Below are 26,260 nucleotides of genomic sequence, written 5' to 3' on the forward strand. Positions count from 1 at the left end.
GCCTCACTTCACACAGAACAGGGAACGGAACCTGGGTCTGCTCAGGGTAACTTAGTGCCTTCGCTACTGGGCAAACCTTTCCCTCTGCAGCCGGAACCTGGGAGAAGAGGATGAGGAGATGGATGGACACACAGAGACACAGAGTCTGTCTGATAATCATCTCACTGACCCTCCCCACAGGCACTAGGCCAGTCTGTGCAGATTCAGGTGACAATGGTGATGTCACCAGTCCTTAATGTGATCTTTCAGGGGGTCTCTACTTTCTTTGGTTAGCCCCTGATCAAGACAGGTCTTGGCCCCTGACACCGAGTTAGGCCTAGCAGTCTGTATCAGTGCCTTTGCACTGTGTTTCTAGAAAAAAGAACAAGAGTACTTGTGGCACCTTAGAGACTAACAAATTTATTTGAGCATAAGCTTTCGTGGGCTACAGCCCACTTCATTGGATGCATAGAATGGAACATATAATAAGAGTGTATATATATATATATATATATATATATATATATATATATATATATATACAGAGAAGATGCCATACCAGCTCTAAGAGGCTAATTAATTAAGATGACCTATTGTCACCAGGAAAAAAAGTTTGTAGTGATAATCAAGATGGTCAATTACAGACAGTTTGACAAGAGGTGTAAGGATAGTTATCATAAGGAAATAGAAGAAGGGCAAGGGCTCCGCCCCAAAGGCGAAATCTCCCGTGGCGGTGGTCCCTTCTCTTGCTGCGGCCCTGCCGACGGCAGCGGCCCCACTTTTTCCAGGACCAGTTGTTCCCTTTACCATCCCTGGAGATGCTGCTCCCTCGGCTCCCACAGTGTACGCCCAGGTAGCTGCTACCCCTCTGCTCGCCGCCTTGCCGTCTGTTCCAGCTGCCTCCCTGACTACCATTCCCAGCAGCCGGGGCCCCTTTCCCACCCTCACCAGGGAGCACAGGGTGCATTGCCTCCTGGTGTCGGCCTCGCCCCACGTGGAAACCTACATGCTGGTGATGGCGTGGGTGGTGGGGCCCACGGCCGTGGTGGCGGCCTCTAAGATGTTTGGGAAGGTGGTGTTCTTCCTGACGTCAGAGGCCACTGCCCAGGAGGCGGTGGAGAGGGGATTGGTGGTGGGGGGTGTTCATGTCCCCTCTGAGCCTTTGGAGGACCTGGGCGTACAGGTGGTGTTTTCCTCTGTTCCTCCCTTCATCCCCAATGCCGTCCTTTTGCCATTCCTCTCCACCCTGGGGAAGCCCCTCTCCATCCTCAGCTCCCTTCCATTGAGCTGCAAGGACCCTGCCCTCCGCCACGTTTTATCGTTCCGCCAGCAGGTGCAGGTTCAAGTACCTCCGGCGGTGCATGACGGGGAGGCTCTGGAGAGGTCCTTCTGGAGACACCCAGTACCGGGTCTACTCTTCTTCAGGGCAGGCCCGGTGCTTTCTCTGCCGGGTGGTGGGGCACGTCTGGAGGTACTTGGAGGGGTATCTGGGACCCCTGATACCTGGAAGGGCATCGGCCCTATCATTGCCGGCGGTGCAGGCCCCACCACTGTGGTGGGCAGTAGACCAGGGCCCGCAGAAGAGAGGGTGGTAGGATCGGTGGCCGGAATCGAGTGGGACTTGCCTCAGGGGGAATCTGTCCCTTTCCCTCCTGGGTCCTGCCAGGCATGTGGGTCCTGAGGGAGCCTGGCCCGGGTAGGCTCTGCTCCTGCTCCAGCCTGGCTGATTGCACCCCCAAGGGGCCGGAGTTATCCTGCCCCAGGACCAGCTCTGGCTGCGCTGCCGGCTCAGCCTGGCAGACACAGTCACCTCCCATCAGGGCCGGCTATTGTGGCTGGGGGTTAGGGTGTGGGAGAGTAGGTCTCTAGTGGGTCTGGGGGGGGGGGTGCTGTGCAGTGGGGGTTGGGGAGATCTGTGTGTGTCCGGGTGCTGGGAAGTGTGGGGGGTCTGTGCGGGGCACTGTGCAGTTGTGGCAGTGGGGCGGTTGGGGGCACTGGGCAGTGAGGGAATCTGTAGGTGGGCTCTTGGCAGGGAGGTGCAGGGCACTGTGCAGTTGTGGGAGGGCTGTGGGGGGTCTCCATCTAGGGGGCTCTGGGCAGTGAGAGGATCTGTGGGGGGGTTCTGAGTGGGTGAGGGAGTGGTCTGGGGGAGGGCACTGGGCATAGGGGTTTGTGGGGGTCTCTGGGTGGTGTGGCACTGGGCGTAGGGAGACAGAGGGGTGCTGGGCAGGGGGGGTAGCATGGTGCAGCATGGGACTGCCCCGAAGGGGAAGAAGCACAATGGGAGCGCAGGGCCGGGCTGGCCAGTGTGTGTCTGGCAGCTCCCGGTTTGTAAAGAGTGCCCTTGTACTGGGATGGGTGGAACAGGGCTGTCCCTGCCATGCCATGACCCATCTCATCTCCCATTGCCCCCGGCCAGCCCGTCGCTCTGAGGACTCTGCCCCCTGCTCCATGTCCCCATTTCCCCCATGGGGGCTCACAAATATGTTTAGCACCAGGCCCACAAAAGGTTAATCCATCCCTTTTTGGGGTGCAGGCTCTGGGATGGAGTTGGGGTGCAGGAGGGTTGCAGGCTATGGGGAGTTTGAGTGAGGGGTGCAGGCTCTGACCTGGGGCAGGAGATTGGGGTACAGGAGGGGGTGCAGATATGTGGGCTCTGGGAGGGAGTTAGCAACTCAGCACGTTATATAAGAGAAATGAGCTGCAGTGAGTGATTTCATATAGACATAGAAACTGATAGAAGACACTTTTACACATTCAAAATGTGAGAGGCAGAGTTTGAGGGAGGGAGGGGGGAGGGGATGTCTGTACAATATTTCATCGCATTCAGTCTCCTGGCTGGAGCAGTAACGTAGCCCTGCGCAGGGCTGCCCAGAGGATTCAGCATCCAGGAGCGGCCTCGGACAGCGTTGGAGCCACGGCACTGCAGCGCGCCAGGGCCGCTCCTGGACGTGGCGTTCTGAGACACAGGGGCTTGGGGGATGACGGAGGTGGGGGCAGCCTCTGACATACTCGTGGGGGCCCCTGTGGAAAATTGCCCCACTTGCCCCCCCCCCCCCCCCGGGCAGCCCTGGCCCTGGCCCTGCAACACTTGTATAGGAGAGAGAGGAGCTGCGGTGATTAAGCTTTGACAGGCTAGGAATTGGAGGCCTGGGCCTTTAAGACCCCAGTCCCAGGAACCCGCCCCCTGCTCCGAGGCTGACATGCAGCGTCCTGTGAGGAGAACGAAAACAGCTTCTGCCCCCCCCCCCCTAGATTAGCGAGCATAGTGGGTGGCTCATCCCACGGGGTCACTGTTCCCCCTCTCTCCCTCCCTAAACGGGGGTTTTGTTCCCGCACGGGGTCTGGCAGTGTCTCCCCCCCGGCTTAACCCCGGCTCCTACCCCCCACCACCGATTTTTCCCCTTCAGCCCCTCTTCTGCTGCTAGCTACAGTAGCTTGAGCCCCCCTGGCCAGTAAATTACTGTCCCCTGCTCAGACCCTGACAGCCCCCCCCCCGCTGCGCTTTGCCCCCCTTAATCCTTTTAACCCCCTCCAAAGAGGAGGCTGCAAATCCTAAGCAGAAGTAAGGGCAGAGAGAGGGCAGTGGCTACAGCTAAGGGTACTGGGCATGCTCCGTTCGGGTGCGCATGCTCAGTACACCCAAAGTAGGGAATAGGGAGCGAGACCCCGCTCGGAGGGAAGGTAAGAGAGACCTGTCTCACGTCACACCCGGGCTGCAGGGGGAGGTTTGGCCCCAGGCTGCTCCCAGCGGAGCTGGCTGCGATTCCCGCCCTGGGCCCAGGAAAGCTGCCGCCAGCTCCCGGTGTGTGTGGGGCGGGGGGAGCCGGGCCGTGCTGGGGCTGGGACAGCGGCACGCGGGGGGACTGAGGGCGGTGGGAGCCGGGGTGCAGGGGGTAAAAGACCCCCAGATGGGGTGAGCCAGCTGCAGTGGTTGCAAAAATAAGGGGGGCGGGGCAGAGGGGCTTTTCCTGCCCCCCTTCCCAGGATCTCAGCTCCCATTTCCCAGGGCCGTGTCCTTAAAGGCCCAGTGCATCGCAGAGCCTGGACAGGGCCCCTCTCCTGTGTAAGATGCTACTGAGCTGCTAAAGGAGACTTGATCCAGGGAAATATTTACAGCCCCCCCACGAAAAAATATCATTGTCACAGGTACTTACTTTTAGTGTTTAAAAGAATCCAGTTCACAGTTTCTATGTCTGTGTAAAGCCGCCCAGCGCTTCATAAATGTGTCTTAGCCAGGGTGCCTGGTCCCCTGCGTTGGACTCCTCTTGGAATCCAGTCTGTGCAGTCTCACGCCTTTAAATTAGTTCCTTTTAAAAATATTATTTATATTACTCAGAGCTCTTCATCCTAAACTTCATTAACATTGTGCAGAGGGACGTCGTTGTGCCATGGAATTCATATTTTTAATAGCAAATAATCATGGGAAATATTAACAGTTGCTAGTAGCTACAGCAATCACATCTCAGGGTAACACTGTAACAGTTCCTGTTTCTATTGCACTATTGTAATTTGAGTTCAGTGCTGACTGATTTAAATACATAAATTTTGTTTTTCTTTTGTTACCTTGTTGTGTCTGGACCTTTGGGGCGTACTAGCTTCATGCTTTTACAACTACCCCTTCCAAAGGATCCATATATCTAGAATGGCTGTACAATCCTGTAACATTCACTGCCATTTTGCACTTCGGGGAACATGTGATATCCCCACCACCACTTGTAACTGAAAATTGATTTTAAAACCTTATTTGTGTGAGTAACCCCCCATCCTGCACACATAGAAGTGCACATCTTACTCTTCTGGGACTTCATTTATTGCATACATCAATGTTGATTTTTGTACTGCATTGTTTATACTTCTAATGGCCTATTTAAAGTTCACAGCCTTTTATGGATGCTACGTTTTTTGTTGTGATACATTTCAGGCATGTTCTTCATTATGACAAATGTACTGATTTGTGCGGCCAAAGTCATTTTTTAAAACGAACTGTTCTATTTCTCCTTTGCATTGGTCAGGCAGGAGGATGCAGTGCTGACCTCACCTAGTTTACCTTTTGTTGAAATTAAAGTGCTTTGCCTCTTTTATGTTTTCACACTGGGATAGCTAATGCAGATTAGTTACCCCCTGGTATAAACACCCATTGTCTTATAGACACAGACTATACTGCTGACTCGGATGTTAAATGACCCATTATTGTTCATGGGCTGAAAACTCTGATACGGATTGTGTGCCTGTTACTACTGCTCCTTTGCCAGGTGTTGCATTTGAATGTCTGCACTTGAATGTTGCATTTGAATGTCCGGGGGCCTCATAGAAAACAAGTTGAAGCATTTTAAACTAAAGGAACTATCAGGGGATTCCACTGCCCCCCCCCCCACACACACCAATTTCTCTTATTTCCTTCCCTTTACTCATTGAAGGCTTGCCTGCATGGTCTGACCCTAAAGGTGTGAAGTTAATGCACCTAAGAGCTGGTCTACACTACGGAGGGATCGATCTAAGTTATGCAACTTCAGCGACATGAATAATGTAGCTGTAGTCGATGTACTTAGATCTACTTACTGTGGTGTCTTCACTGTGGTGTGTTGACGGGAGATGCTCTGCCGTCGATTCCCCTTGCGCATCTCATTGAGATGGAGTACCGGAGTTGATTTATCGCGTCTAAATCGATCCTCACTGGATCGATCGCTGGCTGTCGATCCAGCCGGTAGTGTAGACAAGCCCTTAGTTCAAGCGCTTTAAACCCCTCTGTGGACGCTCTCATTCAGAAGTCAGGTGGCCTTAATTTTGACAGTGGCAGTCAGGGCAACCACAGACAAGTTCAGGAGACCTTCCCCCAAATACTGTTAATTATCAGGCCTTTGATCTCTTCCTGAAGAGTTTTAAAGTTTTGTATAGTCCAGGTGTAACCCACATTAGCTTTTCTAAATCCAAAGAGAAGGAGTGAAGTAGTGAGTTCCAAACCAGGAGACTGACCTGCTTCCAGCCGCCCAGCCTCAGTCACACCCAGTTGCCGTCCTCTGTTTTTTGTCTCTTTCCTGGGCAAACAGGTCACCTAGCTTCCCCCTCTCTCTTTGTTTTCCAACACCTTTGCCTGGCTCCTTGCAGAGGATGGCTCTGGCCACCACTAACCAGGATACAGAGTGTTCAGCCATTCTCTGTTCCCAGGCAGCCAATCTGCAGTCACCCCTGCCCTCTAGGGGTCTCTGCAATGATCACATACCTGTATCCCACCACCTCGATGCTTGAGTAACACATTGGGGAAACTGAGGCACACATACAGTATTCCGAGAAAACATTAAGAACATCCCCCTTCATCACACCCTGGGATATCTGTGGGCAGCTCGGCACAAGAGCATGCTCGTGGCTGCTGTGTGGGAAGGGTTTGCTGACAATGCTGAGAAGTGTTTTGAAAGGAAGGAGACCCTGACGTTCTTCACATCCGATGAACCCAGGTGCTTCTGCTACACGTGGCCACATTACAGAGACAGGGCTAGATTCACAATGGCACACAGGCACCCAAACCCCAGGCTAAACACACAAATCTGGGATTAGGAGCCTAGATCCCAGTTTAGGGTCCGCTGAGACATACAAAACTCCTGTCGAACCCCCTGGATGCCAAAGCTCACTCAGCAGCAGCTATATTTTCAGAGTAAAAGTACCTCTGTTTCTGCCTTTGAGCATGCGCCCTGCTGCCTTCTCCGGGGCATCTGGACCTAGATCTCGGTAACGGCTACCACTAGGAAATTGTGCTGGCTGCCGTTTGTGCTGTGACGCTAGCAAGGAGCCCTGGGGGTTGGGTGGATGTGAGAGGTTTTGCCTGCAGCCCAGGGATATGTTAACGGGGCTTGACAAATAACCCCAGTGGCCTCGCAGGGACAACTCCATGAGCAGAGCCCTGGCTGGAGCAGACATAAAGGGGTTTTGCCTAGAGACCAGTGACAGGTTAATTTGGCCCCGCGAATCACCAGAGGGAACTTGGTAGCAAAGCACTAACAAGTGACACCTCTGTGATCCGAGTTAGGGAAGCAGACCTTGTAGACCAGGCTCAGGGCTAGTAGCCAACAAGCCTGGGGTGTAGACAAGAGACCATCTCTGCCAAACTGCTGCCTGATGCAATCTCTTACCAGAGCGAATCACACACAGAGTGACTGTCACCGTGAAATGTATCTCGTGATGTTCTAGGCAGCCTCTCTAGGAGCAGGATCCCCTCACCCCAAAATCCCTGTTGATATTGGGGACTCTGGACAATTGTGGGTCTCCATAGGAACGCCCCTCCCTGGGATCTGGATGTCTCCTTTCATTGTCCCATTGACTCGATGACATTTATGGATGATGCCCCCATAGTGCTGTGGCCAGGGGACATGGAGGCTCTGAGGAGCAGGGTCTGGGGCAGGGAGGTTTCAGTGGAATGGGTTTATTGGTAGGGCCCAGAAGGATCTGGAGTGGTGTATCTTAGAGGTGAGTTCTTCTTCTTCCAGGTCTTTTTTCTCTTCTTTCTGCTCGGCTCCTTTTTGGACCCCAGGTTACATAGTGAAACTTGAGTCCTGCTTAGCTGTACCTTAACCAATCATTTTACTAAAATTTTACTAACCAATCCTAACGTAACAAAATTCTCCATTGAATCATACCCCACCCCCTTAATTAATTTACACCTACCAAAATCAATTATGTAACAGACAGAAACAATCAAAGAACCAGACAGAGATCATACAGACAAACAATAGGGAAGTGGGGACCATAGAGACAAAACAATAAAGAAATGAGGATTTCCCAACCACAACTATTGATAAGTGGTTTGGAATGCTACCAAACTAAGTTTTCTTTAACCATCTTAAGATCTGTTTCTTTATCTGGTGATAGTGGGGGCTATTAGGACAGGGTCTCCTTTTTAACAGCCTGATATTACATTGTTTTAACGTAATTTAGATGGAATGTGAGGATGTGACTTCCTGCTTCTTAGCTCATGGCTCCTGCTCTCCTAATATGGCTGCAGACAAAGGCCGTAGGCCTCACAATATGGCTACAGGAAAAGGCCTTATCCTTACAGGAGCAATCAGTGGAATCCCTCATTCACGGCATCAGGAAGGGAATTGCACTCGATGCAGTAACTGGTCATAGGGATGGTAAGAGATACAAGCAATGGTAGCCCCTCTGCCCCGTGGGGTAGGAGAGCATGAGGCGCTGAACATTTTTCCTGGAACTGGTCAAACGAGTGTTGGGGGTGAGCAGGGGACTAACCCCTCAGGGATCAGAAGCTACAAGGCAAATATCCACAGGCACCCAGGCTGCCCAGGGCCCTGGTCTGATTTACGTGTAGGATTCAGATCTCAGCCACACTGGTGACAGACCAGAGTCACTGCTGGGTATGGCAGGGGGTGAGTGTGGATGGGCCAATGAGATCAGCCTCTGCCTGCTGTTACCAGCTTTGCCCGTTACTTTGTTGTACACTCATTTATTAGGGTTACTCTTCGGGGGTGGGGGGGAATTCTGTAATTCTATCAATGTACTGCTTGTGTCACTTGTGTTCTCTTAGGCCTGGTCTACACTACGACTTTAATTCGGATTTAGCTGCTTTAATTCGAATTAACGCTTGACCCGTCCACACAACGAAGCCATTTAATTCGAATTAAAGAGCCCTTTAATTCGATTTCTGTACTCCTCCTCGACGAGAGGAGTAGAGTCAAAATCGGTATTGTTAATCCGAATTAAGGTTAGTGTGGCCGCAATTCGAAGTTATTGGCAATTCAATGTTATTGGCTACCCACAATGCAACGCTCTGGAAATCGATGCTACTACGGTAGCTTGGACGCACACCACCGAATTAATGGTGCCTAGTGTGGCCGAATACATTCGAATTTATAAAATCGGTTTCCTAAATTCGAATGATATAAATTCGGATTAATCCTGTAGTGTAGACATACCCATAGAGTGCTCTACTTCTCCCTGCTGCAAGTCCCCTCCCAATGGAGCTATCCTGCAGGACCTAGGTTCCCCAGGGCTGGGTTCTTCCAGCCCCAGAATCAGATGCGCATGCGCGCGCGCGCGCACACACACACGTTAATCAGCACTCCCAAGCTGACCCCTTATATATCCCTGGACTCAGCAGGCTGGGTCGAGCAGCACCTCCAAGCTCGCACCCTCATATGCCCCAGGTTCAGCACGTCCCTGTCTCCACTTTCACGTTACAGTCGTTCTGGTAGTAACCCACTTGATGTGCAAACCCCACAGGATTTTTGGGTGCTGCAGGGATCTTTAGTTTAGGTACGAGGAGGAACATTGCTGCAGCGCAACTGGGGTAGCCAAAAACACCCACGGGCAGTGGGGTGGGAGGGGAGAGGGAGAGAGAAGCAACCAGCTTAATCATGAAAGTTATTTATTGCCAGGTAATAACCATAGGGGAGCCAAACAAAACAGTTATAATATTAAATCTAACTTAAATTTGTTTATAAAAGTCAGGTTTAGAAAACTATAACTGATCACACAAGTCAGGGTCAGAAGGCTATACCAAGAGAGAGAGAGAGCTGGGTTCTCACCACTCCATGATGCTTGCATCGATCGGGGCTCCCAGGTGATGGTGGTAGCTGAGGGTCTGGAGTGCTGGAGACAGGCAGAGCCCCCAGCACGATCAGTCAGGAGAGGATGAAGTCCCAATGGAACTGATGCAGATTTTGGATCCTGGCATCAGAACACTTACTTGAGCATGGGTAGGGGGCTTTGTAGGGAATCAACAATGGTTCAAGGGAGATCACTAGATTTGTTTATGTGTAAACTGATGGCTCAAGAGCGTATGCCAAAGTTGTTTTGTTCAAGCTAGATAATAGGAACTGACCATTCCTGGTTATGGGTGGTGTTCCTTCCAGGGAGCTCACAATGAAATTAGGCAGCGTCAGTATTTGGGATACCAATAAAGGATTTTTTAAAGCTAATGTTAAAAAAAATTACATAACACACAGGTTAAGAAAAGAGTGTGTGTACATCTGGGTATAGTGCTTAGATTATCCACAAATAGCCCACGAAAGCTTATGCTCTAATAAATTTGTTAGTCTCTAAGGTGCCACAAGTACTCCTGTTATTTTTAAAGATAATGAAGTACATAATTAGCAATAATTCAAATTTAGGGGAATAAATTTAACAATACAGTTTAGATATTAGAATCCGAATACTTGGGTACATCACTCATGAAAAGTTATACAGAGAGTTGTTTGTCAAAAGCAAATATATCAATGAGTGTAAATTGTCTCTCAGTAATTGAGAATTTGCAGGCGTGGATTCATTAACATCTGGAGCAGAGATTGCCCCGTGATGCATTGCTTCCCTGTTTTTCTGGTCCCAGAGTTCAGTGCAGTTCTTACCTTGGAATCTCTGGTCTCCAGTCTGTATGCTAATGGAGGTGCCACCCTGTCCCATCTTCTATGCAAATGAGGCTAGGGGAGTTGCCTTAATCCTGTCACCCTTGTCTGGAGGGGTTTAGGTGTGTCTCCCATGTCCTTTTCATATCTTTCTTGTAAGTCTTTCTTCTGACTTGGTTCAAGCAGAGGCTGGGGGGGCGGGGTCCTTGATGAGTCAGACAGGCTGGATACTGTGCCCTGGTTAGGTCCCTGGGCACAGTATCTGCCTGTCCCTGGGGGCTGGGGGCAGAGTCCAGAGCAGCTCGTTAATTGGGAGTTGCCACCTGAGGGCTCTGGTTACACTGGTCTACAATTTTGAGAAGTCGTCTGCTTCAGAGATAAAATGTGCTATTTATTATGTATTTTGATGTGCTGAATTCAAATATGACAATTAAAACAACTGGCTACTGTTTCTAAGATATTTAAGTTTTTTTACATTTTATGTCTATGTATATTGTGTAGATAGTAGAGTTTTAATCATAAATTGTAAACCTAGGTCTTTTCATGTTTTTTATGGTTGCTTTACAGGATAATATTTCACCTGTCCTGTTTATGTAACACTTTAAAAATCAGCAAAAGGGTTATATAAATAAAATTTATTATGAAACAAAAGGCAAAAAACTATTCTGTACATAGTTTAGTCCTATTCAGTGTCTACTCGGCGCTTCTTGGCTTGTCTCTTGTATTCATTAAATGGAGCATCTCTTGTCACTGTCCAGCAATAGTCTGCAAGCATTGATGGGCTCCATTGGCCCTGATAGCGTTTCTCCATTGTTGCAATGTCCTGGTGAAATCGCTCGCCGTGCTTGTCGCTCACTGCTCCGCAGTTCGGTGGAAAAAAATCTAGATGAGTGTGCAAAAAATGTCTCTTTAGTGACATGTTGCAAACAAGGCTTTTGTATGCCTTGAGGAGGTTTTCCACCAACAAACTGTAGTTGTCTGCCTTGTTGTTTCCAAGAAAATTTATTGCCACTAACTGGAAGGCTTTCCATGCCGTCTTTTCCTTGCCACGCAGTGCATGGTCAAATGCATCATCTCGAAGAAGTTCACGAATCTGAGGACCAACAAAGACACCTTCCTTTATCTTAGCTTCACTTAACCTTGGAAATTTTCCACGGAGGTACTTGAAAGCTGCTTGTGTTTTGTCAATGGCCTTGACAGAGTTCTTCATCAGACCCAGCTTGATGTGTAAGGGTGGTAACAAAATCTTCCTTGATTCAACAAGTGGTGGATGCTGAACTCTTTTCCTCCCAGGCTCCAATGACTGTCGGTGTGGCCAATCTTTCTTGATGTAATGGGAATCTCTTGCACGACTATCCCATTCACAGAGAAAACAGCAGTACTTTGTGTATCCAGTCTGCAGACCAAGCAAGAGAGCAACAACCTTCAAATCGCCACAAAGCTGCCACTGATGTTGGTCATAGTTTATGCACCTCAAAAGTTGTTTCATGTTGTCATAGGTTTCCTTCATATGGACTGCATGATCAACTGGAATTGATGGCAAAACATTGCCATTATGCAGTAAAACAGCTTTAAGACTCGTCTTTGATGAATCAATGAACAGTCTCCACTCATCTGGATCGTGAACGATGTTGAGGGCTGCCATCACACCATCGATGTTGTTGCAGGCTACAAGATCACCTTCCATGAAGAAGAATGGGACAAGATCCTTTTGACTGTCACGGAAGATGGAAACCCTAACATCACCTGCCAGGCGATTCCACTGCTGTAGTCTGGAGCCCAACAGCTCTGCCTTACTCTTGGGTAGTTCCAAATCCCTGACAAGGTCATTCAGTTCACCTTGTGTTATGAGGTGTGGTTCAGAGGAGGAGGATGGGAGAAAATGTGGGTCCTGTGACACTGATGGTTCAGGACCAGAAGTTTCATCCTCTTCCTCTTCCTCATCTGACTCAAGTGAGAATGATTCTGGTGCATCAGGAACCGGCAGTCCTTCTCCGTGGGGTACTGGGCGTATAGCTGATGGAATGTTTGGATAATGCGCAGTACACTTTTTCTTCTTTGACACACCTTTCCCAACTGGAGGCACCATGCAGTAGTAAAAATTGCTGGTATGATGTGTTGGCTGTCTCCAAATCATTGGCACTGCAAAAGGCATAGATTTCCTTTTCCTGTTCAACCACTGGCGAAGATTTGTTGCACAAGCGTTGCAGCATATGTGTGGGGCCCACCTCTTGTCCTGATCTCCAATTTTGCAGCCAAAATAAAGGTGATAGGCTTTCTTAACCATAGTGGTTATACTGCGCTTTTGTGATGCAAAAGTCACTTCACCACAAACATAGCAGAAGTTATCTGCACTGTTCACACAAGTACGAGGCATCTCTGCTCACTTTGGCTAAACAGAAATGTGTCCCTTTGCAAAATCAAACACTGACAAATAAGAGAGCACAACACTGTATGATTTCTAGAGCTGATATAGGGCAATTTGTTCAGCAGAGTGATGTAAGCTTCATTATGATTGCATCATCCATGACTTCTGGGAATAACATGATGCAATTCATATCATGTATGACGCAATACCAGCTTCAGATTGCATCATTCATTGTTTTGCCTAAAAAGCAAGTACTGTCCAAACCCAGTCATAGATTTAATCATAGATCCAGTCAAAGATGTATTTTAGTCATTTCTGGTTTAAATTGAGATCCCTTCCCTTTATAACTCACTTATCCTCCGTCATGCCCAAGTCAAGGGTCGTATATACTGACCCAATAGCATATCTTGAAAACTAGAGCCAATCAACAATTTTAAGCATCATTTTCATTCTCAGTGACCCAGAATTAGTAAAGTTTGACTACTTTTATTTCAGAAGCATTTTGGCTGTAGAGCAGTGATTGCTAAGGGAGAGGAGGAGGCGGGTGTGTGTCTCTCTCTGCTCAGGATATTAGAGCTCTGGAGTTGACCTCCCTGGGTCCGAAGCTGCTGCCTCCTGTATTTTGACCTGGGAGCCCAAACCTAGAAGCTGCTTCTTACCCAGCAGAGGAGAGACCTTTGTTAAATCCCCTCTGTGCCCAGCCCAGGTGGGGACTTGCTGCGGTGGCTGGAACCAGCCCCTGGGGCAGCCCTGGGTTCTGCCCACAGCAGCCCCTGAGCCACAGCCTGCAGGTGATGGAGAGACCTGGGGGTAAAGGGCTGGGACTGGGCACAAAGGGCCCCTTTCAGGGACTGGCTGGTGAGTTTGGCCTACATGGGGAGGGGGCTCCCTGTGTGTCTGCGAGTCCCAGAGCTGCTGCCCCCATGGACACAGCCAGGTTCAAACCCCTGTTAGCAGTGGCAGTGACTGAGTTGCCCAATGAGAGCAAAGGCCCAGGACAATGGTGCAGTCGCCGGTTCTCCTAAGGGAAAAGGATGAAAAGGGAGAGAGGAGAGACTGGAAGGGGAAACCAGGAACAACAAATGGGGAGGGAGGTTCCCAGATCCCAGACCTGCCCGGATCCATTCCCTGCATCCCCCTGGGAACAAGGGGAGGAGCTGAGAGAGGAAAAGCCAGTTCCTGACTCGGCTGAACACCGCACTACTTGGGGGGAAAGGGGAGAGTTAGAGGGGTGACACGACAATGTCAGGGGGAATCCCCCACGGTGGCTCCTTTGGTTCTGCTCTTTTTCCGGCATTGGGCTCAGAGACTCTTTTACGGGAGAGTTTAAAAATGCCCCGTGGGGTTTAGTTCTGCTGGGAGGGCCCTGGCCTGGGTGGTAATGAACTAACTGGGTTTCTTTCCAGCGTGGCAGAGTCCAGAGCGTCTGTCTGCAAGGAGAGAGCCTGGGGGGAATCGGGCTGTGACATGCACTCAATCCCCTTCTGAAACCTTCCCAATCGCCCTGACAGGCTGAGGAATCACATCCAGATTTCCCTCGAGATCGTCCCGTCTTCCAGGGGACAGGGAAGGGAAATGGCTGTGATGGAGTCAGCTCAGGTAGGGGATTTTCAGGGAGCTGCTGGACGGCGGGAGGGAGAGGCAGGGAGGAGACAGGGTGTGATAAACCTGCTGATTTTCTGAGTAGGAGGGGGCATACCACCATTTGTCAAAGAGGTCATAACCCTCCTGGGCAGGGCTGGGAACATTTTCCAGACTCCCAGTGCTGGAGCCTGAACCCACTGGCCAGAGGCTGCTGTGAAATACGAAGGGAAGCTGTTGGGATTCCTGTCCCTGGCTCAGAGCTCTGCTTCCCATATCAGCCTGTGGCTGGCAAGTGTGTGGTAATTGGTAAATGAGAAGACCCTGCCCTCCTCCATCTGCTGGGGGGCCAAGGAGCTCTCACCTTCTCCCCACCTCATGAAGCCTCCTGGCTGCTCTGAGCAGGGTGGGGGTGGGGGTAGGATTCTGCTACTCTGATCCTCCAAGAGCTTCCAAGAAGTTTGTTTTTTTCTTCCCCTCCTGTGACTAGCGGGATTGTGGCTGGGGCAGCAGGGACTGAGTGGGGGACTCTTGTTGTTTCAGGTGCCGGTGACCTTCGAGGAGGTGGCTGTGTATTTCACCCAGGGTCAGGGGGCTCTGCTGGACCCCAGTCAGAGAGCCCTCTACAGGGACGTCATGCAGGAGAACTATGAGATGGTGACCTCGCTGGGTAAGGGATTCCCGTCCCATTGGTTATTAGAAGCCATGAGGTCTTCATTTCTGACTCTGGTCAGGTTCTTCCCTGGTCAGTTAGATTGGAGGGGAATGGGTTCCATAATGCGCAGCTGCCACATGAGAGAGACTTTCATTGGGACACAGGTGTCAAAACCTAATGGACATGCGAAACCATGCCCACCCCTCCAGCATTCGGGGGGGCAGAAGTCGTTTGTTGTCCTGTCTGTATTGTTTCTTACTGACGCACAAAATCCCTCTTCATATCCCTTCTTGGGAATAGCTCCAGCCCTGGGGAAGACTCTGGGCTCTGCAGATTTAGAAATAGTAAATGGTCTAACTCCAGAGCTGTGTGCGCGTCAGCAAGACCCAACAGCACATAGATCCTGGGAACTCCTTGTGAGGGCGTAACAATTCCCCCCACCTCCCCAGACATCTGCTTCTCCCAAGAGGGCTCAGTGATCATGTTCCCGTCCTGTTAGATTCCATGTTCCCCCAGCAGATCATGGGGAGAGGTACTACTCACAGAATGCCCTTTGTGACAGACACTCTTCCAATCCTCCATGTGCCCTGACTGTGCCTCTTTTCACCCCCTGCACAGGATTTCCCATTCCCAAACCTGAACTGATCTCCCACCTGGAACGAGGGGAAGAACTGTGGGTCCCAGATCTCCAGGCCTGTGAGGAAAGACAGATCCCGATAGGCAATCACACAGGTGAGGACTGAAACAGAAACCATCTGGTGAATGAAGGATAAAGTTGAGAATCCCAAAAATCTGCTGTGAGTAAGAGCCCTTAGTTCTTCCTCACCTCTGCCAGGGCTGTAGTCAACAGATATCATTCACGGCTTTCCACCTGTCCTGTTAGCTGCAGGAGTTTCCTTCCCAACTTTCCATCCCTGGGAGTGTTTGGGTGGGATCTGGAGGCAAATTCCAGTTGCTCAGTCTTCACAATGTTAGCATGTTGGGTTTTCCCTTGGTGCTATTCCTCTTTCTCCCTAGCACAATGACTCCTGTCTGGATTGTCTCTTTCTCCCAGCAGGTGATGAGACAGTGGATGAGAAGAAGGATGGGAATCATCATGAGGAAATTCCTGGGCAAGTGGAACCACAGGGGACCTTTGTGGGAAGAGCTGAAGGGAGTATATCCCAGTGCTTGGAAGAGGGAGAAGCCTGGGGAAATTGGCACAAGTCAGAGAGGCGACTGAAAAACCACCCAAGGAAGAAAGTGGATGAATCTATTATCTGCGGGGGAGGAGACAAGGATACCACAGCCCAGCAGACAAATCCCAAGGAAGAGAAACCCTATCAGTGGCTCAAATGTGGAAAAGGATTCATTCTCAGATCACAGCTTGTGACATATCAGACAATCCATACTGCAGGGGAACCCCTTCAATGCTTGGCCCATGGGGAAAGCTTCAATAACTGCTCAGATCTTAATAACCATGAGAAAAGCCACATGGGAGAGAAATCCTATCAATGCCTCGAGTGTGGAAACTGTTTGAATTGGAAGTCAGCATTAATTACACATCAGAGAATCCAGACAGGAGAGAGACCCCACAAGTGCTTGGCCTGTGGGAAAAGTTTTATACAGAGGTCAGACCTTATTAGACATCAGGCAATCCACACAGGAGAGAGACCCCACAAGTGCTTGGACTGTGGGAAAAGTTTCATACAGAGGTCACACCTTATTAAACATAAAACAATCCACGCAGGAGAGAGACCCCACAAGTGCTTGGACTGTGGGAAAAGTTTCATACAGAGGTCACACCTTATTAAACATAAAGCAATCCACACTGGAGGGAGACCCCACAAGTGCTTGGACTGTGGGAAAAGTTTCATATGGAGGTCAAACCTTATTAAACATCAGGCAGTCCACACAGGAGAGAGACCCCATAAGTGCTTGGATTGTGGGAAAAGTTTCATACAGAGGTCAGACCTTATTAAACATCAGGCAATCCACACAGGAGAGAGACCCCATAAGTGCTTGGATTGTGGGAAAAGTTTCATACAGAGGTCAGACCTTATTAAACATCAGGCAATCCACACAGGAGAGAGACCCCATAAGTGCTTGGATTGTGGGAAAAGTTTCATACAGAGGTCAGACCTTATTAGACATCAGGCAATCCACACAGGAGAGAGACCCCACAAGTGCTTGGACTGTGGGAAAAGTTTCATACAGAGGTCACACCTTATTAAACATAAAGAAATCCACACAGGAGAGAGACCCCACAAGTGCTTGGACTGTGGGAAAAGTTTCATACATAGTTCAAACCTTGTTAAACATCAAGCAATCCACAGAGGAGAGAGACCACATAAGTGTTTGAACTGTGGAAAAAAATTCATACGGAGGTCAGACCTTGTTAAACATCAAGCAATCCACACAGGAGAGAGACCCCACAAGTGCTTGGACTGTGGGAAAAGTTTCATACGGAGGTCAGACCGTGTTAAGCATCAGGCAATCCACACAGGAGAGAGCCCCCACAAGTGCTTTGTCTGTGGAAAAAATTTCATATCGAGGTCAGGCCTTCTTCAACATCAGGCATTCCACACAGGAGAGAGACCCCATAAGTGCTTGGACTGTGGGAAAAGTTTCATACAGAGGTCAGACCTTATTAAACATCAGGCAATCCACACAGGAGAGAGACCACATAATTGCTTGGATTGTGGAAAAAAATTCATACGGAGGTCACACCTTCTTAAACATCAGGCAATCCACACAGGAGAGAGACCCCACAAGTGCTTGGACTGTGGGAAAAGTTTCATACAGAGGTCAGACCTTATTAGACATCAGGCAATCCACACAGGAGAAAGACCCCACAAGTGCTTGGACTGTGGGAAAAGTTTCATACAGAGGTCTCACCTTACTAAACATAAAGCAATCCACACAGGAGAGAGACCCCACAAGTGCTTGGACTGTGGGAAAAGTTTCATACATAGTTCAAACCTTGTTAAACATCAAGTAATCCACACAGGAGAGAGACCACATAAGTGTTTGAACTGTGGAAAAAAATTCATACGGAGGTCAGACCTTGTTAAACATCAAGCAATCCACACAGGAGAGAGACCCCACAAGTGCTTGGACTGTGGGAAAAGTTTCACACGGAGGTCAGACTGTGTTAAACATCAGGCAATCCACACAGGAGAGAGACCCCACAAGTGCTTGGACTGTGGGAAAAGTTTTATACAGAGGTCAGACCTTGTTAAACATCAAGCAATCCACACAGGAGAGAGACCCCACAAGTGCTTGGACTGTGGGAAAAGTTTCATACAGAGGTCTCACCTTACTAAACATAAAGCAATCCACACAGGAGAGAGACCCCACAAGTGCTTGGACTGTGGGAAAAGTTTCATACATAGTTCAAACCTTGTTAAACATCAAGCAATCCACACAGGAGAGAGACCACATAAGTGTTTGAACTGTGGAAAAAAATTCATACGGAGGTCAGACCTTGTTAAACATCAAGCAATCCACACAGGAGAGAGACCCCACAAGTGCTTGGACTGTGGGAAAAGTTTCACACGGAGGTCAGACTGTGTTAAACATCAGGCAATCCACACAGGAGAGAGACCCCACAAGTGCTTTGTCTGTGGAAAAAATTTCATATCGAGGTCAGGCCTTCTTCAACATCAGACATTCCACACAGGAGAGAGACCCCATAAGTGCTTGGACTGTGGGAAAAGTTTCATACAGAGGTCAGACCTTATTAAACATCAGGCAATCCACACAGGAGAGAGACCACATAATTGTTTAGACTGTGGGAAAAGTTTCAGGAACAGATCAGCCCTTTCTAAACATCAGGCAATCCATACAGGAGAGAGACCCCATAAGTGCTTGGATTGTGGGAAAAGTTTCATACGGAGGTCACACCTTGTTAAACATCAGGCAATCCACACAGGGAAGAGACCCCACAAGTGCTTGGACTGTGGGAAAAGTTTTATACAGAGGTCAGACCTTGTTAAACATCAAGCAATCCACACAGGAGAGAGATCCCACAAGTGCTTGGACTGTGGGAAAAGTTTCACACGGAGGTCAGACCTTATTAAACATCAGGCAATCCACACAGGAGAGAGCCCCCACAAGTGCTTTGTCTGTGGAAAAAATTTCATATCGAGGTCAGGCCTTCTTCAACATCAGGCATTCCACACAGGAGAGAGACCCCATAAGTGCTTGGACTGTGGGAAAAGTTTCATAGAGAGGTCAGACCTTATTAAACATCAGGCAATCCACACAGGAGAGAGACCACATAATTGCTTGGATTGTGGAAAAAAATTCATACGGAGGTCACACCTTCTTAAACATCAGGCAATCCACACAGGAGAGAGACCCCACAAGTGCTTGGACTGTGGGAAAAGTTTCATACAGAGGTCAGACCTTATTAGACATCAGGCAATCCACACAGGAGAAAGACCCCACAAGTGCTTGGACTGTGGGAAAAGTTTCATACAGAGGTCTCACCTTACTAAACATAAAGCAATCCACACAGGAGAGAGACCCCACAAGTGCTTGGACTGTGGGAAAAGTTTCATACATACTTCAAACCTTGTTAAACATCAAGCAATCCACACAGGAGAGAGACCACATAAGTGTTTGAACTGTGGAAAAAAATTCATACGGAGGTCAGACCTTGTTAAACATCAAGCAATCCACACAGGAGAGAGACCCCACAAGTGCTTGGACTGTGGGAAAAGTTTCACACGGAGGTCAGACTGTGTTAAACATCAGGCAATCCACACAGGAGAGAGACCCCACAAGTGCTTTGTCTGTGGAAAAAATTTCATATCGAGGTCAGGCCTTCTTCAACATCAGACATTCCACACAGGAGAGAGACCCCATAAGTGCTTGGACTGTGGGAAAAGTTTCATACAGAGGTCAGACCTTATTAAACATCAGGCAATCCACACAGGAGAGAGACCACATAATTGTTTAGACTGTGGGAAAAGTTTCAGGAACAGATCAGCCCTTTCTAAACATCAGGCAATCCATACAGGAGAGAGACCCCATAAGTGCTTGGATTGTGGGAAAAGTTTCATACGGAGGTCACACCTTGTTAAACATCAGGCAATCCACACAGGGAAGAGACCCCACAAGTGCTTGGACTGTGGGAAAAGTTTTATACAGAGGTCAGACCTTGTTAAACATCAAGCAATCCACACAGGAGAGAGACCCCACAAGTGCTTGGACTGTGGGAAAAGTTTCACACGGAGGTCAGACCTTATTAAACATCAGGCAATCCACACAGGAGAGAGACCACATAATTGTTTAGACTGTGGGAAAAGTTTCAGGAACAGATCAGCCCTTTCTAAACATCAGGCAATCCATACAGGAGAGAGACCCCACAAGTGCTTGGACTGTGGGAAAAGTTTTATACAGAGGTCAGACCTTATTAGACATCAGGCAATCCACACAGGAGAGAGACCCCACAAGTGCTTGGACTGTGGGAAAAGTTTCATACAGAGGTCACACCTTATTAAACATAAAACAATCCACGCAGGAGAGAGACCCCACAAGTGCTTGGACTGTGGGAAAAGTTTCATACAGAGGTCACACCTTATTAAACATAAAGCAATCCACACAGGAGGGAGACCCCACAAGTGCTTGGACTGTGGGAAAAGTTTCAGATGGAGGTCACACCTTACTAAACATCAGGCAATCCACACAGGAGAGAGACCCCACAAGTGCTTGGACTGTGGGAAAAGTTTCATACGGAGGTCAGACTTTCTTCATCATCAGGCATTCCACACAGGAGAGAGACCCCATAAGTGCTTGGACTGTGGGAAAAGTTTCATACAGAAGTCAGACCTTATTAAACATGGGATAATTCACACAAGAGCTAAACTTCTGTGACACTGGGAGAGAAAGGGTTAAGCAACTTGCATGTAATAGACCCAGTTCAACCTTTAGAGATATGTTAAAAAAGTGTGTCCATGTTAGATAAGCTTGAGCTTTGAAATGTAAACTTATGTTAAAGACCTGGAAGAAGATGGTAACTGTAGTAGTCTGTAAAAAGCAACAAAGAGTCCTGTGGCACCTTATAGACTAACAGAAGTATTGGAGCATACGCTTTTGTGGGTGAATACCCACTTTGTCAGATGCATTTGGTGGAAATTTCCAGAGGCAGGTATAAATATGCAGGCAAGAATCAGCCTAGAGATAACGAGGTTAGTTCAATCAGGGAGGATGAGGCCATCTTCTAGCAGTTGAGGTGTGAACACCAAGGGAGGAGAAACTGCTTTTGTAGTTGCCTAGCCATTCACAGTCTCTGTTTAATCCTGAGCTCATTATGTCAAATTTGCAAATGAACTGAAGTTCAGCAGTTTCTCTTTGGAGTCTGGTCCTGAAGTTTTTTTGCTGCAGGATCTCCTTTAAATCTGCTATTGTGTGTCCAGGGAGGTTGAAGTGTTCTCCTACAGGTTTTCGTATATTGCCATTCCTAATATCTGACTTGTGTCCATTTATCCTTTTACGTAGGATTGTCCAGCTTGGCCGATGTACATAGCAGAGGGGCATTGCTTGCACACGATGGTGTATGTTACATTGGTAGACGTACAAGTGAATTAACCGGTGATGTTGTGGCTGATCTGGTTAGGTCCTGTGATGGTGTCGCTGGTGTAAATATGTGGGGAGAGTTGGCATCGAGGTTTGTTGCATGGATTGGTTCCTGAGTTAGAGTTACTATGGTGCGGTGTGTGGTTGCTGGTGAGAATATGCTTAAGGTTGGTGGTTTGTTTGTGGGCGAGGACTGGCCTGCCTCCCAAGGCCTGTGAAAGCGAGGGATCATTGTCCAGGATGGGTTGTAGATCACCGATGATGCGTTGGAGAGGTTTTAGCTGAGGACTGTAGGTGATGGCCAGTGGAGTTCTGTTGGTTTCTTTCTTGGGCTTGTCTTGCAGCAGGAGGCTTTGGGTACACGTCTGGCTCTGTTGATTTGTTTCCTTATTTCCTCGTGCGGGTATCGTAGTTTTGAGAATGCTTGGTGAAGATCTTGTAGGTGTTGGTCTGTGTCTGAGGGGTTGGAGCAAATGCAGTTATACCTTAGCGCTTGGCTGTAGACGATGGATCATGTGGTGTGTCCGGGATGGAAGCTGGAGGCATGAAGGTAGGCATAGCAGTCGGTGGGGTGGGGTGGTGTTAACGTGACTGTCACTTATTTGTACCGTGGTGTCTAGGAAGTGGACCTCCCTTGTAGATTGGTCCAGGCTGAGGTTGATGGTGGGGTGGAAACTGTTGAAATCATGCTCCAATACTTCTGTTAGTTTTTAAGGTGCCACAGGACTCTTTGTCGCTTTTTACAGATACAGACTAATACGTTACCCCTCTGATACTTGTACTAGTCTATGTTTGCCTTTATCTTGTTAGAGGTTAACAATGGAACCAAACAGTTCCTGTCTAGGGCTGTATTCTGTTAATTCAGAGATCAAAAGGGAATAATAACATTTAGATGAAACTTGGGTGTAATAATGTCATTGCATGTCTCTTTAAAGTTTGTGGTAAACTGTCTATGAACTTCTTTATGGATAATTACCTTATGTTAATCCATGTAGTTAATTACTGGTGATGTTTAGGAAATAGAAGGTTACTTCAAAAGCCTAGTGAACAATAGTTCTCCCAAGGACTGCCTGCTGATGAGAGGCTGCAAAAATCTGTATAAAAACTCTTGGGACCTGATCCTTTTCTCTCAGATCTTGTTGAGCTTTATTCAGAGGAAGTTTGAGTCATAAGACGGAGATCTCCAGTCCCATCTGGACTGCCCTGATATCGAACATTTTTACATGGGACTATAACCTCATGAAAGGATTCTGAAAAGGACTCTTTACAATTCTAAAGCACCATCTCTACAGTGAAACTGACCTAAGGACTCTATTCATGACTGTATGTATAATGATCTTTTAACCAATACTCTCACTCTCCTTTCTTCTTTTAATAAATCTTAGCTTAGTTAATAAGAAATGGCTGTAAACGTGTATTTGGGTAAGAACTGAAGTATTCATTAACTTAGTGAGTAATGCGGCAAACAGCAGAGGCTAACAGCGGGATCTGTCAGAGAGGAGGTTCACTAAGTGCTGCATTGGGGGGCTGTGTGGGTGAGTATCTGAGTGTCTGTTGCAGGGGACAGTTTGTCAGTTTGACCATGTGCTTGAATGTTTGATTGTTTGTTTGAACAGTGTGAATTGGGAGTGCTTTGTTCCAGGTGGGCCTTGAGTGGGCCTGACTGTTATAAAAAGGCAGTCAGCAGCGAACCAGCTGAGCGGCGAACAGCGGAGGCTAGCAGAGGGAGTTTGCCTGGGAGTTCACCTCGGGAGAGCCCACTGAGGCTTGCATCTTGCGGGCTTCTGTGAGTTGCTGCAAGAGCTGAGGAAGCTCTTAGAAGGAAGCAATTATGGAAGGTGAGCATGCAGTTGTTGTAATCTGCACAAGTTGTGCCATGTTTGTCTTTCTTCCATAGGACAAAAGCGACAAAGTGCAAGCTGGTCTCCATATTGGAAGAGAAGGTTCTAGGTCTGGAGAAACAAGTATCGACCCTGAGTTGCATATGAGAAAATGAAGATTTCCTGGACAGACGTCAGGATATGCTTCTACGGGCACAACGTTCTGAAGATTCGGAGCAGGCTGCCCAGAGGGGACAGAGGGACGGTGAAGAAATTTGGCAGCATGTGACCTCCAGAAGAAGAAAGAGGAGCATCCATTTACCAGCAATGGAGATACAGGTGAGCAACCGTTTTCATGTTCTCTCCACAGGTACTAATGCGGAGAGTGGACTAGATGATACATCTGAGGGAAGGGAGCAGAAGGAGGCTCCACTGATTGGATGGCATGAGATGCACTATCCTAGGGATGGGGGTTCCAAAACCACCACTCCCAAGAGAAGGAAGAGGGTGGTGGTGGTCGGGGACTCCCTCCTCAGGGGGACTGAGTCATCTATCTGCCGCCCCGACCGAGAAAACCGAGAGGTCTGCTGCTTGCCAGGAGCTAGGATTCACGATGTGACGGAGAGACTGCCGAGACTCATCAAGCCCTCGGATCGCTACCCCTTCCTGTTTCTCCACATGGGCAGCAATGATACTGCCAAGAATGACCTTGAGCGGATCACTGCAGACTACGTGGCTCTGGGAAGAAGGATAAAGGAGTTTCAGGCGCAAGTGGTGTTTTCGTCCATCCTCCCTGTGCAGGGAAAAGGCCTGGCTCGAATTGTGGAATTGTGGAAGTCAACAAATGGCTACGCAGATGGTGTCAGAGGAAGGCTTTGAATTCTTCGACCATGGGATGGTGTTCCAAGAAGGAGGAGTGCTAGGCAGAGATGGGCTCCACCTAACGAAGAGAGGGAAGAGCATCTTCGCAAGCAGGCTGGCTAACCTAGTGAGGAGGGCTTTAAACTAGGTTCACCGGGGGAAGGAGACCAAAGCCCTGAGGTAAGTGGGGAAATGGGATACCGGGAGGAAGAACAAGCAGGATAGGAGGGCTTTAAACTAGGTTCACTGGGGGAAGGAGACCAAAGCCCTGAGATAAGTGGAGAAATAGGATACTGGGAGGAAGCACGAGCAGGAGAGTGCAAGAGGGGAAGACTCCTGTCTCAGACTGAGAAAGCGGGACAATCAGTGAGTTATCTTAAGTGCCTATACACAAATGCAAGAAGCCTGGGAAACAAGCAGGGAGAACTGAAAGTCCTGGCACAGTCAAGGAACTATGATGTCATTGGAATAACAGAGACTTGGTGGGATAACTCACATGACTGGAGTACTGTCATGGATGGATATAAACTGTTCAGGAAGGACAGGCAGGGCAGAAAAGGTGGGGGAGTTGCATTGTATGTAAGAGAGGAATATGACTGCTCAGAGCTCCTGTGTGAAACTGCAGAAAAACCTGAGAGTCTCTGGATTAAGTTTAGAAGTGTGAGCAACAAGGGTGATGTCGTGGTCGGAGTCTGCTATAGACCACCAGACCAGGGGGATGAGGTGGACGAGGCTTTCTTCCGGCAACTAGCAGAAGTTACTAGATCGCAGGCCCTGGTTTTCATGGGAGACTTTAATCACCCTGATATCTGCTGGGAGAGCAATACAGTAGTGTACAGACAATCCAGGAAGTTTTTGGAAAGTGTAGGAGACAATTTCCTGGTGCAAGTGCTGGAGGAACCAACTAGGGGCAGAGCTCTTCTAGACCTGCTGCTCACAAACTGGGAATAATTAGTAGGTGAAACAAAAGTGGATGGGAATCTGGGAGGCAGTGACCATGAGATGGTCGAGTTCAGGATCCTGACACAAGGAAGAAAGGAGAGCAGCAGAATACAGACCAGGGGTCGGCAAGCTTTCAGAAGTGGTGTGCCAAGTCTTCATTTATTCACTCTGATTTAAGGTTTTGCGTGCCAGTAATACATTTTAACGTTTTTAGAAGGTCTCTTTCTATAAGTCTATAATATATAACTAAACTATTGTTGTATGTAAAGTAAATAAGGTTTTTAAAATGTTTAAGAAGCTTCATTTAAAATGAAATTAAAATGCAGAGCCTCCCGGACCGGTGGCCAGTACCTGGGCAGTGTGAGTGACACTGAAAATCAGCTCGCGTGCTGCCTTCGGCACGTGTGCCATAGGTTGCCTACCCCTGATACAGACCCTGGACTTCAGAAAAGCAGACTTTGACTCCCTCAGGGAACTGATGGGAGGATCCCCTGGGAGAATAACATGAGGGGGAAAGTAACAGAGGGGTATCCGTGTTAGTCTGAATCTGTAAAAAGCAGCAGAGGGTCCTGTGGCACCTTTAAGACTAACAGAAGTATTGGAGCATAAGCTTTCGTGGGTGAATGCCCACTTCATCAGACGCAAGATGAAGTGGGCATTCACCCACGAAAGCTTATGCTCCAATACTTCTGTTAGTCTTAAAGGTGCCACAGGACCCTCTGTTGCTTTTCATGAGGGGGAAAGGAGTCCAGGAGAGCTGGCTGTATTTTAAAGAATCCTTATTGAGGTTGCAGGAAAAAGCCATCCCGATGTGTAGAAAGAATAGTAAATATGGCAGGCAGCTTGACTTAATAGTGAAATCCTTGCTGATCTTAAACGCAAAAAAGAAGCTTACAAGAAGTGGAAGATTGGACAAATGACCAGGGAGGAGTATAAAAATATTGCTCAGGCATGCAGGAGTGAAATCAGGAAGGCCAAATCACACTTGGAGTTGCAGCTAGCAAGAGATGTTAAGAATAACTCAAGGAAAGTGTGGGCCCCTTACTGAATGAGGGAGGCAACCTAGTGACAGAGGATGTGGAAAAAGCTAATGTACTCAATGATTTTTTTGCCTCTGTCTTCAGAAAAAAGGACAGCT

At 48.4% G+C, this 26,260-nt stretch overlaps 1 protein-coding gene across 1 annotated transcript; it reads left to right on the top strand.

Annotated features, from left to right (window-relative positions):
• The first annotated feature begins 14,916 nt into the window (after positions 1-14,916).
• Positions 14,917-23,713, top strand: LOC135887389 (zinc finger protein OZF-like). The gene is made up of 5 exons (XM_065415160.1): positions 14,917-14,950; positions 15,554-15,667; positions 15,993-17,469; positions 23,397-23,463; positions 23,690-23,713. The coding sequence occupies exons 1-5, from the start codon at positions 14,917-14,919 to the stop codon at positions 23,711-23,713; spliced, it is 1,716 nt and encodes a 571-aa protein (XP_065271232.1).
• Positions 23,714-26,260: the final 2,547 nt, after the last annotated feature.

This window comes from Emys orbicularis, chromosome 13 (genome assembly GCF_028017835.1).
Source record: "Emys orbicularis isolate rEmyOrb1 chromosome 13, rEmyOrb1.hap1, whole genome shotgun sequence".
NCBI lineage: Eukaryota > Metazoa > Chordata > Testudines > Emydidae > Emys > Emys orbicularis.

Bases quoted from the DNA above. Each gene is read 5' to 3' on its own strand.
- LOC135887389 (XM_065415160.1), top strand. From the start codon at position 14,917: ATGCAGGAGAACTATGAGATGGTGACCTCGCTGG. The intron at 14,951-15,553 runs GTAAGGGATTCC...CCCCCTGCACAG, and splicing joins TGAGATGGTGACCTCGCTGG to GATTTCCCATTCCCAAACCT. The intron at 17,470-23,396 runs GTCAGGCCTTCT...TTTCTTCCATAG, and splicing joins GGAAAAAATTTCATATCGAG to GACAAAAGCGACAAAGTGCA.